The sequence below is a fragment of the Alnus glutinosa genome, chromosome 5, assembly GCF_958979055.1.
Source record: "Alnus glutinosa chromosome 5, dhAlnGlut1.1, whole genome shotgun sequence".
Lineage (NCBI taxonomy): Eukaryota > Viridiplantae > Streptophyta > Magnoliopsida > Fagales > Betulaceae > Alnus > Alnus glutinosa.
The window spans coordinates 2,527,669-2,543,080 of record NC_084890.1 but is presented as its reverse complement, the minus strand read 5'-3'; the positions used below and the strand labels follow the sequence as shown (position 1 = coordinate 2,543,080).

General features: G+C 36.3%; 2 protein-coding genes across 4 annotated transcripts; both read left to right on the top strand.

The window, feature by feature from the left end:
* The first annotated feature begins 201 nt into the window (after positions 1-201).
* LOC133869788 (uncharacterized) lies at positions 202-5,005 on the top strand. Of its 3 annotated transcripts, none has more exons than XM_062306861.1 (5): positions 202-375; positions 1,140-2,098; positions 3,480-3,622; positions 3,704-3,814; positions 4,181-5,005. In XM_062306861.1, the coding sequence occupies exons 2-5, from the start codon at positions 1,918-1,920 to the stop codon at positions 4,760-4,762; spliced, it is 1,017 nt and encodes a 338-aa protein (XP_062162845.1). In that variant the 5' UTR covers positions 202-375; positions 1,140-1,917; the 3' UTR covers positions 4,763-5,005. The 3 variants fall into 3 exon arrangements, with proteins under 3 accessions (XP_062162845.1, XP_062162844.1, XP_062162846.1); XM_062306860.1 differs by having other exon boundaries at positions 1,048-2,098; XM_062306862.1 differs by lacking the exon at positions 202-375 and adding an exon at positions 2,518-2,618 and having other exon boundaries at positions 1,960-2,098.
* Positions 5,006-6,592: 1,587 nt separating this feature from the next.
* Positions 6,593-9,415, top strand: LOC133868652 (uncharacterized). Its single transcript, XM_062305589.1, has 4 exons — positions 6,593-7,108; positions 7,498-7,643; positions 7,731-7,841; positions 8,632-9,415. The coding sequence occupies exons 1-4, from the start codon at positions 6,622-6,624 to the stop codon at positions 9,214-9,216; spliced, it is 1,329 nt and encodes a 442-aa protein (XP_062161573.1). The 5' UTR covers positions 6,593-6,621; the 3' UTR covers positions 9,217-9,415.
* Positions 9,416-15,412: the final 5,997 nt, after the last annotated feature.

Below are 15,412 nucleotides of genomic sequence, written 5' to 3'. Positions count from 1 at the left end.
GGAAGATCTTGGTCATACCAAACTTGTGCCTAATCCGAGATCTTCTATATATTTTGAGCGCGTATTCCGAAGTCATATAGCCCGAGGGCCCAACCCGACTCACATGTCCAGGGATAATAATTTTCCAAACAAGTTTTATAGTCTAAATTTTAGATAGAGAATGCATTAAGCTGGCACTAATGCTTAAAAATCATTTTTCAGTCAATGAGTTGGTTCACTAAGGACCACCTTTTGACTTTTCTTTACAGAGAGTAAAGTTGGAGTTGCATGTAGTGTGTTTTTTGTCAATGAAAAAAAGAAAGAAAACAAAAACCACAGTTCCTGGCGGCTATCAGCAGCAGCAGCTCCAGACCCAGTGATAGTCCTCTCAATCCGGTTACTCCTCAGCCCTAACTCCTACGAACGTGTTAAAGTTCTTGTTTGTTAGAACCATTTTAACATGGTGTAGGTTCTATATCAGTTTAGTACACAACTGATAATATTATAGGATTACCTTCTGAGATTAGATCAAATTTTCACATATCTTGGTACTAAAATGTTGTTTGGTTTTATGTTAGACTTTCTCTTACTGAGTTAGTTGTCTGAACGTAGATTTTATCTTTTAGAAAGGCCTGGCTCTCTTTCTTTGCCGAATTGGATTGTTTGTCTTTCTTCAGAGAAATGAGAATTTGGATATGGAATAATGGAAGCATGCTGAATTATCAGTTGCATGACATATTAATATGAGTTATTGGATGTTATTTATGGTTTATTAATTTACGTTTTTTTTCTAAAAATAATAAAAAAAAAATTGTGGATGAAGACTGTTTGTCGTCTATGAAAAATGAAAAAGAAAAAAAATAACAACAGTTATGGTCCTCTCAATCCTCTTACTCCTCAGGCCTAAGCATCAGTCAAATTCTTGTTTCTTTCCTCCATCTTAATTGTTACTATAAATGATGCATTAAGAGTGACTTTTGGTACTTCATGTCTATTCAACTTCTGCAATTGATTTGTCTTTTGGGTGCGTGGAAACTGTTACATTCTTACGTGCTTATAATCTTGTAGGTGTTAGATTTGAGCTATATTTGCTCTTCGATTGAGATATTCATTCTTGATTATGGATTTTGACTCGGGTGATGCTGGTTGCCTGAAATCAGATGGAACCAATTATCTATTATGGTCATATATGATTCGCAATTTCAAGATGGAAGGAGAATTATGGGACTATGTTAGTGGGTCAGTGACTCGTCCTCACCCGAAAGATAAGAATTATGCCAATTTGCTAAAGCAATGGGAGTCTATGAATGCAACAGCTCTGTCAATTATCGAAATGTATGTTGATCATTCCCTTCGGATACGTTTGGCAAAGTATAATTCTGCCAGGAGTGCATGGGACTACTTGGCCAGATTATATGCCCATGATGATGAGTCTAATTTTGCTAAAAAGTATCGGCTGGAGATGGAGATTCAGGCTGTGAAACAAAGTGGTTTCCCCATAACGGGACTATATTGTCTAATGCAATGTTATTGGCAGAAGTTAGCTGAGATGGAGCCAAAGGAATTGAGTGACTTAGAGAGCTACAAGAAGTACCGCGAGGAGTCTCCGTTACTGCAGCTTCTCATAGCTTTACCAGATAAATTTGAGCCTACTAGAAAGCATATGCTTCAACGTTCCACTCTTCCCAGTGTTCCTGAAGCTGTGCAAGAGTTGTTAGTTGTGGAGCATGGACTAATTATCCTCAATTGTCATCTCTATCATTAGAAGACAGCGATAAGAGCAAGACCGGAAGAGATGAATGTCTTTATTGCTATGGAACTGGATGCCAGAAGCTGGATTGTTCCTCCAGGAAGAAGCATGATAAGACAAAGAGAACGGGTGGAAGTTGTGAGGATTCTCATCAATCTGGTGGATGTCAGCCATCTATCTACCAGCCTATGCAGTGCCCAGACAAAAACTCTCAGCCATCTTCCTCCTCATCTAAATCTGCATCATCTTTGACCCCAGATACTATTGACCAGAATCGACATATAATTAACATTATGAATCAAGTGGAGTCTGATCTTTTTGGTAGATTTCCTCTAGAGAGTGGGATGTATCTGCCTTCTTCCAGAAAAGGTTTGTCTAGTTTTCAGTCCCTAAGCATTTCGTCTTTAATTCATCACTTCATATAATTATGAGATAGTCCCCATCCTCTTTTAATTCATCACTTCATATAATTTTGACAGTGCTGATGAATCATGATAAGGTTGATAAAATTGGATCCATAAATATCAATTTATTTTTATTCTATTTAATGATCTGTTAAATGTGCCTGCAAGAAATATTAATCTTCTAGTACTATTGAACCTAAAATCTTAATGTGGTTGTATTCTGTTTCTCTAATAGAATCCTGGTGTTGTATCAGTATTTGAAGAAATTGATTGCATATTGACAAAGAGATTGTTGACTTTATTTTGTTGAGAATCTTAATGTTGCTTCGGTTTATGTGCTTTTAACTCCAAACTTGAATTTGCAAATCTTCTTTCTTCTATAAGGTGGCGCTCAAGACTTCCTTCCAGTTCTCACTTATAGAACACGTTTATGATCTTTGCTTGGTGATGGTGATGTGTTATGTTCTGATATATCTGGCAACGTGGTTTGTAGATAAGACCATTTCTTGCACTTTCCTTTTCGCCAAACTTCTCGTCAATTATTTGCTTACTGTATTATTGTTTTATATGTGTAAAAGATAATTAGGGAATTTCAAGAAGATTTTACAGGGAAAGAGGAAATGTCCTTCAAAGTCAAGTACACTGTAACTGAAATGAGCTCTAACTTTATAGTAACCCAAAACAGAACAAGCTTTCAGAAACCTTAGAGTGTGGCAAATACTAAGACTTCCGACAACGGACTCTTCTCTTAGCTAGAGAATATTTCTCTATGTTTCCTTTGTGGGGAAATTTGCCTCTGAACCCTGTGCTGGAAACAAACAACTGAACTGGTTCTTGAACTCATTTTGGTGGTCTTTTTCTTTGGTTACATGTATTGATACTGTATCAGTTTTGTATTCAATATCTCTGATAAAACAAAATAAATAGAATATGAAAGCTTTCAAAGTTTTTTGTATTGTAATGAAAGCTGAAGTATTTTCAAGATTGTGTCTATTTTATTAAAAAAAAAAAAAAAAAAAAAATCAGAATTGAAATGCCAATAGCACAGACAACTTATTGGAGTGGAAACTGATCAAAGATAAATTTAAATGCATTGTAACAATATTATCCAAATATTAAGTGATTACAAAAGCATGCGTTTCCCTGCCCTGTTCCCAGCAAGAACGGAAGATGTTGATTCCAATCATAATGAGTTGTTTTAGGGCATGTTGTTTTCTTGTATTCACTGGTCACATATAACTCAGATATTCCATCTCACTTATTTTAATATCAATATCGCCATATCGCCATATCGGAATCTTTTGTTATTAATGATAAGGCAGTTCTAAAAACCAAATGTGTGGCAGGGAACATTGGTTTGGTTATGGCTTTGAGTACACTGAAAATTCTGAGTTATAACGTCTGGTTCCAAGATCTGATGATAGATAAGAGGATGGAGGCTCTGGGTGACATTATTCAATTACATGCTCCAGATGTCATTTGTTTCCAGGTGTGTCATTTGGGTTTCATCACATAGGTCATCTCCACTTAACTGTTTATCATATTTATGCTCATAATGTGTGTTGGGCAGGAGGTTACACCCTATATATATGACATTTTTAGGCAATCAAGTTGGTGGAAGGCATATAATTGCTCAATTTCAGATGAAATGGCTGGTACACGACGATATTTCTGCATGCAGGTTAGATATTATGCATCCTTTTCAAATCTAGGTTGAACCTTAGTTGCAATTTCAATCTTATAAAAACCATGGATGGTTATTTTATGAAGGATACTGCTGTCTAATGGATAGAAATCTGAGCTCAAAGCTGTAAGATCAAATACTGCTATATCCAAACTCTTGAAAAATTTACTTTTCTCAAATGATTAAATTTCACATATTTCACTCCCATTTGACCTTTTAAGGAGGTCAAGACAATTACATGGTTGTTCTTGTGATTTTTCTTCTATAATTATATCTTGCTTCTCTTTGGGTTACGGCTCTCAAGATGTATTATTCTTCTATATTCCAAGAGAGTGGGAGCCTAACTTGGTTTGTCATTTGCAGTTGAGCAAACTTCCAGTAAAATCCTTCAGCTGCAAAATGTTCAGCAATTCTAAAATGCTGAGAGAACTGTGCATGGCAGAGATTGAAGTAGGGGGAAAACCGTTGATTGTAGCCACAAGCCATCTTGAGAGCCCCTGCCCTGCCCCTCCAAAATGGGATCAGATGTACAGTGAGGAACGCGTGGCTCAAGCAAAGGAGGCCCTTGACCTTCTTGAGAAATATCCAAATGTGGTTTTTGGTGGTGACATGAATTGGGATGACGATTTGGATGAGCAGTTTCCTTTATCTGATGGATGGCTTGATGCCTGGGCAGAGTTAAGGCCCGGAGAAAATGGATGGACATATGATACCGGGTCAAATCTGATGTTGTCTGCTAACCGGCCTTTGCAAAAGCGGTTAGATCGATTCGTTTTCAATTTGCATGATTTCAAAATAAGTGCAATCGACATGATAGGAACTGAGGCTATACCAGGACTATCATATTGCAAGGAAAAGAGGGTAAGAAATAGGGTCCAGAGGTTGATGCTCCCTGTGTTGCCTAGTGATCATTATGGCTTGCTCTTGAAGGTTAATTGCCAGTAAATCATTGGTTTGTCATGATAATTGGTTCAAGAGAAGTTTGGGATTTGTATTGTTGTGTGCAGCTTTTGTAATATTCCTGTGATCTCCTGTCTGCATGCAGCTTCTGTATAACCTCAAAGGTTTGGTGAAGTGATTTGTGATGCTTATGATGACTGTTATTGCCAACGACTACTAATCTGCTATGTTATGTAACTGCACTGTGCATAACATAGCAGATTATTTATAATTAATGTTGTTTGGTTTCTTACTGTCTTGGTTTTATTTGTTCAGTCTCTCTTTGAAGTATTTTGGTTGCTATTCATTGTGGAATGTTTTAGACAGAATTGAAATGCCTTGTTGCTTTCAGATATTACTCTGAGCTTCAGCTATGATGGTTTCAATATTGTAAACTTTGATCAAGAGGAAACAAAGGGGAAAATTGCATCCTACATAACTTGGGTGACCAGCCTTGTGTTACCCAATTGACATGAGAAAGAAGAGATTTTGAAGGTGGATTGGTTGAAAAACAAGTAATAGAAGCAATAAGAATAAAACTCTATGACATACCATTTCATTATTTTCTGTTTAAATATGTTGAATAGATTTCATTGATCTTCAAAGATTGATTATCATAGCAAGAGTTATATGCTTAACAAAAAGCTACATTATGAGCATTGTCTATTCAAGTAAAGGATTAGTTTGCTCATATTTAAGGTATAAATTTGATCTATTAAGACAGATAATTATTTGTTGTTTATGACTCCATGTTACATTTAATTCATGTATGTTTTAGTTTTAGCTCGACAAGGTTGCTTGAATGGTATAAACCATGCAAATGTTTTTTTTCTTAAATATTCCAAATAACAATGATAATAATTGATATTTTGGACAATGTACATAATTCCAAATGCTTGAATTCATGGAAAGTCTTTTTTAAGAAAAAGAAGAAGAAAAAAAAGAAGGAAAATTGCATCTTATGTGCATGTGTATATATACACACACACACGCATACGCGTTTTTTTTTTTAAAAAAAATTGAGAAATATTATTTTTTATACTTATTTATCACACATATTTCACATTACTTGACGTAGCATGTTTTACGTAACTTTCCATATCAACCCCTTAGAAAAACAAAGGCGCAAAAAAAAAAAAAAAAAAAAAAGATACTCAAAACATGTCGTATTACCCAGTGTGAAATGATTGTGAAGAGTAGAATTACTCATAAAAATAAATAACCCTATTGTCTAGATTAAACCATAAGGCGAAGAGTAATGCTACATTGCTATTCTTTATATCCATTTATCACATCGGCTAATGTGACGTATTTTAAGTGGCTTCTTATATTAGCCACTTAAAAAATCAAAAGAAAATCACTTAAAACACTATAGGAACCGGTGTGAATTGAGTATGATAAATGAATATAAAGTACGGGTCCGTTTGGGTTTACGATTTTAAAAAGTTCGATTTGAAAAAAATGATTTTTAAAAACGCAGTTAAGCGTTTGGCAAAATCCCAATTTAACATTTAAAATCGTGAATTTACCTTTAAAATTATGTGTTTTCAAAAAAGCATCATCTTATCTGCGATTTGAAAAAACAGATTTTCTGCGTTTTCAAATCGCAATTTTTAAAAACGCAATTCTCAAACGATCTATGTTCTGCAATTTGGTTTAAAATTGTACTTATTGTCTACGAAATCGCAATCTCAAACGCACCCTAAGTCGTTGAATAGCATTACTCCGGGCAAATATGGGTCCAAAAAGTAGCCTCAACGACTTGTCGTGTAAAAACGACTCCTTTAATCAGAGATTCAGAGTAGAAAGTTAAAAACTGCAACGAAGCCGAGCGTGGCCCACAGCAAAAGCGGCAAGCAATTCGAATGGCATTCTCAATGATAAAACTCGCAGATTTTTCATTCCCTTTCCACACTCGCTCTCTCACAGTAAACCCCAGAAAACCTTCTTGTCTCCTTTCGATTCCAATGTCTTCTTGGGCCTGCAAAAGATGCACCTTCATCAACCCACCTTCTCAAAAACCCACATGCCAAATCTGCTTTGCTTCTTCTTCTTCATCTCCACCTTCTTCTCCTTCAGCCCCAAAATGGTCATGCAAGGCCTGCACTTTCTTGAACCATTACAAGAGCTCTAACTGCGAGGTCTGTGGCACTCGGGCCTCGGTATCGAGCTTCGATGATTTGAACGATATTGATCTTGATGATGATGAGTCTGGGGTGGTGGGGTCCGTTTTCTTGCCACTGCAGCGTTGCAAGAGGAAGGTGCGGGACCCAGTTGTGGGTGACGAAGATTGCATTGAATTGGGTGGGTTTAGAGGGATTAAGGCATCGAATAAGGCGGTGGCTGTCTTGGGTGAGTTTTCTTAATTCTGGGTGTTTGAAAGTTTGGATTTTGCGGGGTTTTGGCTTGTGGGTTTTGATGGGTTTGCTTTGTTTTATGCTTTCGTTTGTTATTAGTGTAAAGGGGTTATCTTGCGTCTACAATGTTTGGTTATTCTTAGGGTAAAGTTCGGATTTTGTGTTTTGGCTTGTGAGTTAGAATGGTTTTGCTGTGTTTTATGCTTTAGTGGTATAATATAAATGTGCATATTTTGTTATTAGTTCATTATCTTTCCCTTGTTATTAGTGTAGATGGGCTATCTTGCGTCTGCAAACGTTACTTTTTGATATTAGTTTTCTATGACTTATATAATTGGTGAACTTTAGACCAAATGTGATGGACTTCAATTAAACACGTGGCAGAGGACACTGGTTCAGGCACAGTATCTAGTTCGTTGAAGATTTTGAGCTATAACGTTTGGTTTCGAGAAGACCTGGAAATGCATAAGAGGATGAAAGCCCTTGGTGACCTTATTGAACAACATTCCCCAGACCTCATCTGTTTTCAGGTTCTCTCTCTCTCTCTCTCTCTCTCTCTCTCTCTAGATTTGCTTTATATATGTATAAATCTTAGTTATGGTCACTTTGATCTGCAGGAGGTTACTCCTAGTATATATCATGTTTTTCGGCAATCCAGCTGGTGGAAGACATATCGTTGCTCAGTTTCAAATGAGATTGCTAATTCAAGTGCTTACTTTTGCATGCTGGTAAGGTTTGCATCACCTCCTAGAGTAAAGTTCATACTGTATGTTGATTTATCATAGTATTAGCATGCTGGATGAATTCAAGATGCTCCTTTTCCAGCCTAGTCCTAAAAAATTGAGTACATATGGCAGATTATGTTTGACAGAGATGTTTATGTGTATGTCAACCATGTTATAGATGTAAGAGAATACGTATTCATTCACGATTTTGGGTATTGTAGATCATTTTTTATTTAAGTTTCTGTGTCTGACTTTGTTTAGACATGGACACATATGTTGTTGTTTCTTATGTAGTTGCTTAGGGAGATTGACTGAATCAGATGATGCGCATTACCTATTAATTTGGTTATGCTGGAAAATGGTAATAGAAAAATAGGATGTAGTAGGATTTTGTTTAAGGTTATATATTACTCATTCACTTAAGCTATTATCTTTAACATATTGTGGTGAGCCCATCATCCTTGCTCATCTAATGTTTCCAGGCCCAATGTTCAATTGTATTTGCAATACTCACCATGGATAAGTATGTCTTTCTTGATATGCTTGCTGCCAAAGCCAATGACATTGTCAACCTCTTTTCCAGGAGTCCTGGTGGCATGCTTTACACTTATATGTGATTTGGCTTCGTATGATCAATCAATTTATTTTGTTAATCGTGTGAAATAAGGCACTGTTGATTTTGCAACTTGCGTGGTTTGTTTAATTGTTGATTTTTTATTTTTTATTTTTATAAGTTATTTAATTGAGGATTATGAGCTTCTAATATGTGACATGCCCTTAAATTGATATGCAGTTAAGCAAATTGCCTGTGAAATCCTTCAGCTGTAAAGCCTTTTGTAATTCTATAATGGGAAGAGAACTATGTGTTGCTGAGGTTGAAGTTCAGGGGGACAAAACTTTGGTTGTCGCTACTAGCCATCTTGAGAGCCCCTGCCCAGCCCCTCCAAAATGGGATCAGATGTATAGCAAGGAACGTGTAGAGCAGGCAAAGGAGGCAGTCAACCTTCTCAACAAGAATCCAAACGTGGTTTTTGGTGGTGACATGAACTGGGATGACAAGTTAGATGGTCAGTTTCCTTTTCCTGATGGATGGGTTGATGCGTGGCAAGAGTTAAGGCCAGGGGAAAATGGATGGACATATGATACCAAGTCCAACCAGATGTTGGCTGGTAACCGTACATTGCAGAAGCGGCTTGATCGATTTATTTGTAATCTTCGTGATTTCAAGATAAGTGGTATTGACATGATTGGGATGGATGCGATACCAGGTCTATCATATAGCAAGGATAAGAAAGTGAGGAAAGAGATCAAGAAGCTGGAGCTTCCTGTTCTGCCGAGTGATCACTATGGCTTGCTTTTAACCATCTCGAAACAGTAATGTGTTTATGGTAAAGCTTTGTTAACTAGTGATTTCTTTTTGTCGATGCTTCTGTGCATGCTCTTACATGCAGTTTTGTATAGATTTAAAAAAGAAATGATGTAAATGAGGGGCATCTTGTTTTGCTTTCTGTATGCAACTTTTTGCAAAGAATGATGTACTTCCAAATATTATTGCTATTATTGGACTGTTAAATTGACTATTTTGTCTTGTCATCCCTAGCCTCAAGTCACAGATTTTCCAGAACTTAATTGTTTGTTCTCTAAGAAGCTCTCTTTTCTAGTAATATTGATTGTATGCTTGTTAAAATAATCGCAACATAAGCTTTTTATTATCAATAAGTCTCACTTTAACAGTAAGTCAACAAGTTTTGTGGTAGGCAAGGACCGAAAGACAGTATTCTTTGTTGAAGTTCTATGTTCCTTTGCCATGGTAGGAGGAACACTTAAGCCAATATTAATCCTGTTTGAATTAGGCTTTATCCCCTGCTTTTATTCATTCAACCGCTTAGATCTCTCTGGAGATGCAGGAGCTTCTAGTCTAAGATAGTCGTAGAGGATTGCTCAGAGTGCATCTCCACCCCTGTCCTGTGTGAGAAATATGGAGTTATCTCCCTTGACCAGAAATGATGAGGGAACGTCGATGCTAAACAGCCGGTACAGTCCATGAATCCCATGTCTACAAACCGTGTTATCTGTCCCTAGGTTCATAACTTGGAACACCAGATGTTCTATTTCCATATAATTGACATGGACCTGCAAGACAGTATCAAAGGCAAAATCTTAAGAGAAATTGATCAAACTGAGGGATGTGATTTTCTCACAATTTCTGCAATCTTTACCTTAAAATCAGAACGGGTTGCTGATGCAATGGCCAGTCGCAGCTTGTAAATTCCACTGGTTAGTGAATCAAGGTTAAACTGTATTTTCCATGTTGTTTGAAGATACTTACCATCTGCTCCTTTTCTGAAAAAATTCACTCCCCTTGTCAAGGCAAAAGGTTCATTTTGAAGTGCAGAATTTCAAAAGAAAAAAACATTTTGGCCAACTAACATAATGCCTCTCCTTCTCAAATTAGTTAAATTACTGTAATTGAAATACAGGTGAAAGTACATTTATATTAGGTTCTTATGTAAAGGAGAGAAGGAAGAGAAGGAAACACCTGTCTACATGGGCAAAAAACCAGACTTTCTTTGGATCACTGATGCCTATAGTAAAAACTTGATCTAGTTCAGGGTGTATGTCAGTGTATCTGTCCCACAAGCCATATTGCCTGAACCTGTATGTTGATACACTCAGCTTAAGGAATATATATATTATGTGTTGAGTAATACTACATGTTACACTCTCATTCTACTAGACTAATGTGACAGTGTCTATTAGTCATTATTAAAAAAACAAAAAACTCAATGACTGATGAGCATTGCCACATCAGCCTAATGGAATGATGGTGTAGTATGTAGTATTACTACTACTCTTACGTGTTTCACCAGTAATTTAGAGCATTACAAAAGAGAGGCCAAAGTTGCTTACTTCTCAGGGCTATTAAGAAATAACTTGTTGACATACATCGGATTCACATCAGGAACGAAGTAACCAATAGCTGTACGATCAGGAAAGCCAATTTCCCATACATTGGGACCATCTCTTAGGGGAACAAAGGTCAAATTGCCAAGTTGTGTTTCTGAACCTGGGCATTCCGATATTATCAGTGGTCACAGGGCATCAGATGGCTTCAGAGACTGAATGGTGTTGTGGCACCTCACCTGGCAGAGGCACATTGTCTCTTCTGTGACTGGAATGTTGGAAAAAGGGCTTGTTAATTGCATTTCCTAATCGGAAGTGTGAAGGATTCTGAACAATGATCTTCCTTTGGACATTGGTTCGTCTGTGAACCCCATATATATATATATATATATATATATATATATATATATATATATATATTAATATATACACATGTTCCGGCACTGCAAAAGATTCTAGAAATGTTGTCCTGGTTAAGATTTTGCCTTGGGCATGTCATGTGGTCGCTTTCCTTCAATATTATTGCAAGCAAAATGGGCTCCACATGTTTGTACATTTTCTCTTGTTCTCTCATGTACTCCATATAATACAATCTTTATCTTTATGCAGCTACAGAATAAGTGCAATCAACAAGGGGTTACACGTTTTGGTAGTCGTAGCTTTCAATAGTTTGTTGTTCATTCCTTTTATGGCTCCATGGTGAGGTAGATAATATAGAACAATTTTTTGAAATGTAATATTAGTTTGTAATAGTCTCGCTTATGATCTGCTGCTGTTGCTGTTGCTGTTGCTGTTTTTTCTTTTTGGAAACAAACTTCTTGAAAGATAACCGCACGGAAGAACGGCGTATTCTTGAAAAGAACACTTTGAAATTGTTATTGTCACTCAAAAAGCTGAAGAATATCGTTTGTTTGATTGTTTCTCCTCCTCCATATGTTACAAATGTAAAACTTAAAAAAATAATAATAGACTGATAGGCCTTAACTCTATCACATTAATTACAGGATGCCGCGTTTATACAAGGGCATTGATCAATGAGTGCTCAAGCATTGGCTTATCTATTTGTCATTCATTTCTAAGATCTATCCTATTAACATTGAGTTATAATACTGATCTAAATTTCTACCGTCCTCTTTTCTTCTGTGCGAGCACAACAGCAGATAAAAGATCTGCATTGTTTGCTAGAGAGAAGGCTGAATGTGAGAGAGAATGAAAGATCTATTTAATATTAAAAGTATTATGTTAATAGAATAAAAAAAAAATAGATAAATTGATATATAATCGTTTTGAAAAGTGAAAAATGAAAAAAAAAATAAATTGAGTTTTGTTGTTACAGTTTCCGACTTGGTGATGTGTCTGCTCTTGGTTGGATCTTCTCTACAGGTTCCTTAAGCTTTCTTCAAGAATTTTGCAAAATGAGCAAACCTAAGGGACCCTTATGGGGTCCCCTCCGATGCCTAAGTTAATTTTTGCTAAAAAGAGTTTGCCTTTTTCAAAAATTCTCCCTTCTAAATTAATTTCCCCGCCCCCTCTCCCCCTGCGGCGGAAATACCTGCTAAGCCTTCTATTTATAGGCTCTCTAAATTGCCTTGCATGTGTGTGATCCCCTTTCTCTACAATTTCCAACCACTCATCATGAGGTGAAGTAATCTGGTATAGTGACAGTGACTAGGCGCGGTGTTCAATACTGATGCCTAGTCAGTCTTTTAACTTGATTTAACCAAGTTCATAAATGCTCATAAATGCTGAAAATCTTAATAAATGCAAAGGATTTTGGTCATACCCGACCTGTGCCTAATCCGAGATCTTCTATATATTCTGAGCGCGTATTCCGAAGTCATATAGCCCGAGGGCCCAATCCGACTCACCTATCCTAGGGTTAAGAATTTCCCAAACAAGTTTTATGGTCTAAATTTTAGATAGAGAATGCATTAAGCTGGTACTAACGCTTAAAAATCATTTTTAAGTCAATGAGTTGGTTCGCTAAGGACCACCTCGACCTGGGCTTTTTTTTTTAAGTTATCGAACAGCATAATGCTGTTACTGTTCACATATATATATATATATTTTTTTACTTTTTTATATTTTCTACCATCAATCAACATAAAAACATTCTCTCTTTTTTTACTTTTTATATTATATCAATAATTTTTTTTATTAATATTCAAATAAAAAAATTCACTACAATACAAATTTTTTTTACTTTTTTGATACAAATTCTTTTTATTTTATATCACATCATCATTTTTTACTAACCGTCTACTACTCTATTTTGTATATGCCTTTGCCAAACAAGCTCTTTGACTTTTCTTTCCTGAGAGTAAAGTTGGAGTTGCATGCAGTGTGTTTCTTGTCAATGTTAAAAGAAAGAGGCTATCAGTAGCAGCTGCTCCAGACCCAGTGATAGTCCTCTCAAATTCTCAATCCTGTTACTCCTCAGCCCTAACTCCTACGAACGTGTTAAAGTTCTTGTTTGTTAGAACCATTTTAACATGGTGTAGGTTCTATATCAGTTTAGTACACAACTGATAATATTATAGGATTACCTTCTGAGATTAGATCAAATTTTCACATATCTTGGTACTAAAGTGTTGTTTGGTTTTGTGTTAGACTTTTTCTTACTGATTTAGTTGTCTGAACGTAGATTTTATCTTTTAGAAAGGCCTGGCTCTCTTTCTGTGCCGAATTGGATTGTTTGTCTTTCTTCAGAGAAATGAGAATTTGGATATGGAATAATGGAAGCATGCTGAATTATCAGTTGCATGACATATTAATATGAGTTATTGGATGTTATTTATGGTTTTGAAGCATATAGTTTATTAATTTACGTTTTTTTCTAAAAAAAAAAAAAAAAAAAATTGTGGATGAAGACTGTTTGTCGTCTATGAAAAATGAAAAAGAAAAAAAATAACAACAGTTATGGTCCTCTCAATCCTCTTACTCCTCAGGCCTAAGCATCAGTCAAATTCTTGTTTCTTGTAGGTGTTAGATTTGAGCTATATTTGCTCTTCGATTGAGATATTCATTCTTGATTATGGATTTTGACTCGGACGATGCTGGTTGCCTGAAATCGGATGGAACCAATTATCTATTATGGTCATATATGATTCGCAATTTCGAGATGGAAGGAGAATTATGGGACCATGTTAGTGGGTCAGTGACTCGTCCTCACCTGAAAGATAAGAATTATGCCAATTTGCTAAAGCAATGGGAGTCTATGAATGCAACAGCTCTGTCAATTATCGAAATGTATGTTGATCATTCCCTCCGGAAACGTTTGGCGAAGTATAATTCTGCCAGGAGTGCATGGGACTACTTGGCCAGATTATATGCCCATGATGATGAGTCTAATTTTGCTTAAAAGTATCGGCTGGAGATGGAGATTCAGGCTGTGAAACAAAGTGGTTTCCCCATAACGGGACTATATTGTCTAATGCAATGTTATTGGCAGCAGTTAGCCGAGATGGAGCCAAAGGAATTGAGTGACTTAGAGAGCTACAAGAAGTACCGCGAGGAGTCTCGGTTACTGCAGCTTCTCATAGCTTTACCAGATAAATTTGAGCCTACTAGAAAGCATATGCTTCAACGTTCCACTCTTCCCAGTGTTTCTGAAGCTGTGCGAGAGTTGTTAGTTGTGGAGCATGGACTAATTTATCCTCAATTGTCATCTCTATCATTAGAAGACAGCGATAAGAGCAAGACTGGAAGAGATGAATGTCTTTATTGCTATGGAACTGGATGCCAGAAGCTGGATTGTTCCTCCAGGAAGAAGAATGATAAGACAAAGAGAACGGGTGGAAGTTGTAAGGATTCTCATCAATCTGGTGGATGTCAGCCATCTATCTACAAGCCTATGCAGTGCCCAGACAAAAACTCTCAGCCATCTTCCTCCTCATCTAAATCTGCATCATCTTTGACCCCAGATACTATTGACCAGTATCGATATATAATTAACATGATGAATCAAGTGGAGTCTGATCTTTTTGGTAGATCTCCTCTAGAGAGTGGGATGTATCTGCCTTCTTCCAGAAAAGGTTTGTCTAGTTTTCAGTCCCTAAGCATTTCGTCTTTAATTCATCACTTCAAATAATTATGAGATAGTCCCCATCCTCTTTTAATTCATCACTTCATATAATTTTGACAGTGCTGATGAATCCTGATAAGGTTGATAAAATTGGATCCATAAATATCAATTTATTTTTATTCTATTTAATGATCTGTTAAATGTGCCTGCAAGAAATATTAATCTTCTAGTACTATTGAACCTAAAATCTTAATGTGGTTGTATTCTGTTTCTCTAATAGAATCCTGGTGTTGTATCAGTATTTGAAGAAATTGATTGCATATTGACAAAGAGATTGTTGACTTTATTTTGTTGAGAATCTGAATGTTGCTCCGGTTTATGTGCTTTTAACTCCTAACTTGAATTTGCAAATCTTCTTTCTTCTTTAAGGTGGCGCTCAAGACTTGCTTCCAGTTCTCACTTATAGAACATGTTTATGATCTTTGCTTGGTGATGGTGATGTGTTATGTTCTGATATATCTGGCAACGTGGTTTGTAGATAATACCATTTCTTGCACTTTCCTATATTATTGCCAAACTTCTCATCAATTATGTACTTACTATATTATTGTTATATATGTGCAAAAGATAATTAGGGAATTTCAAG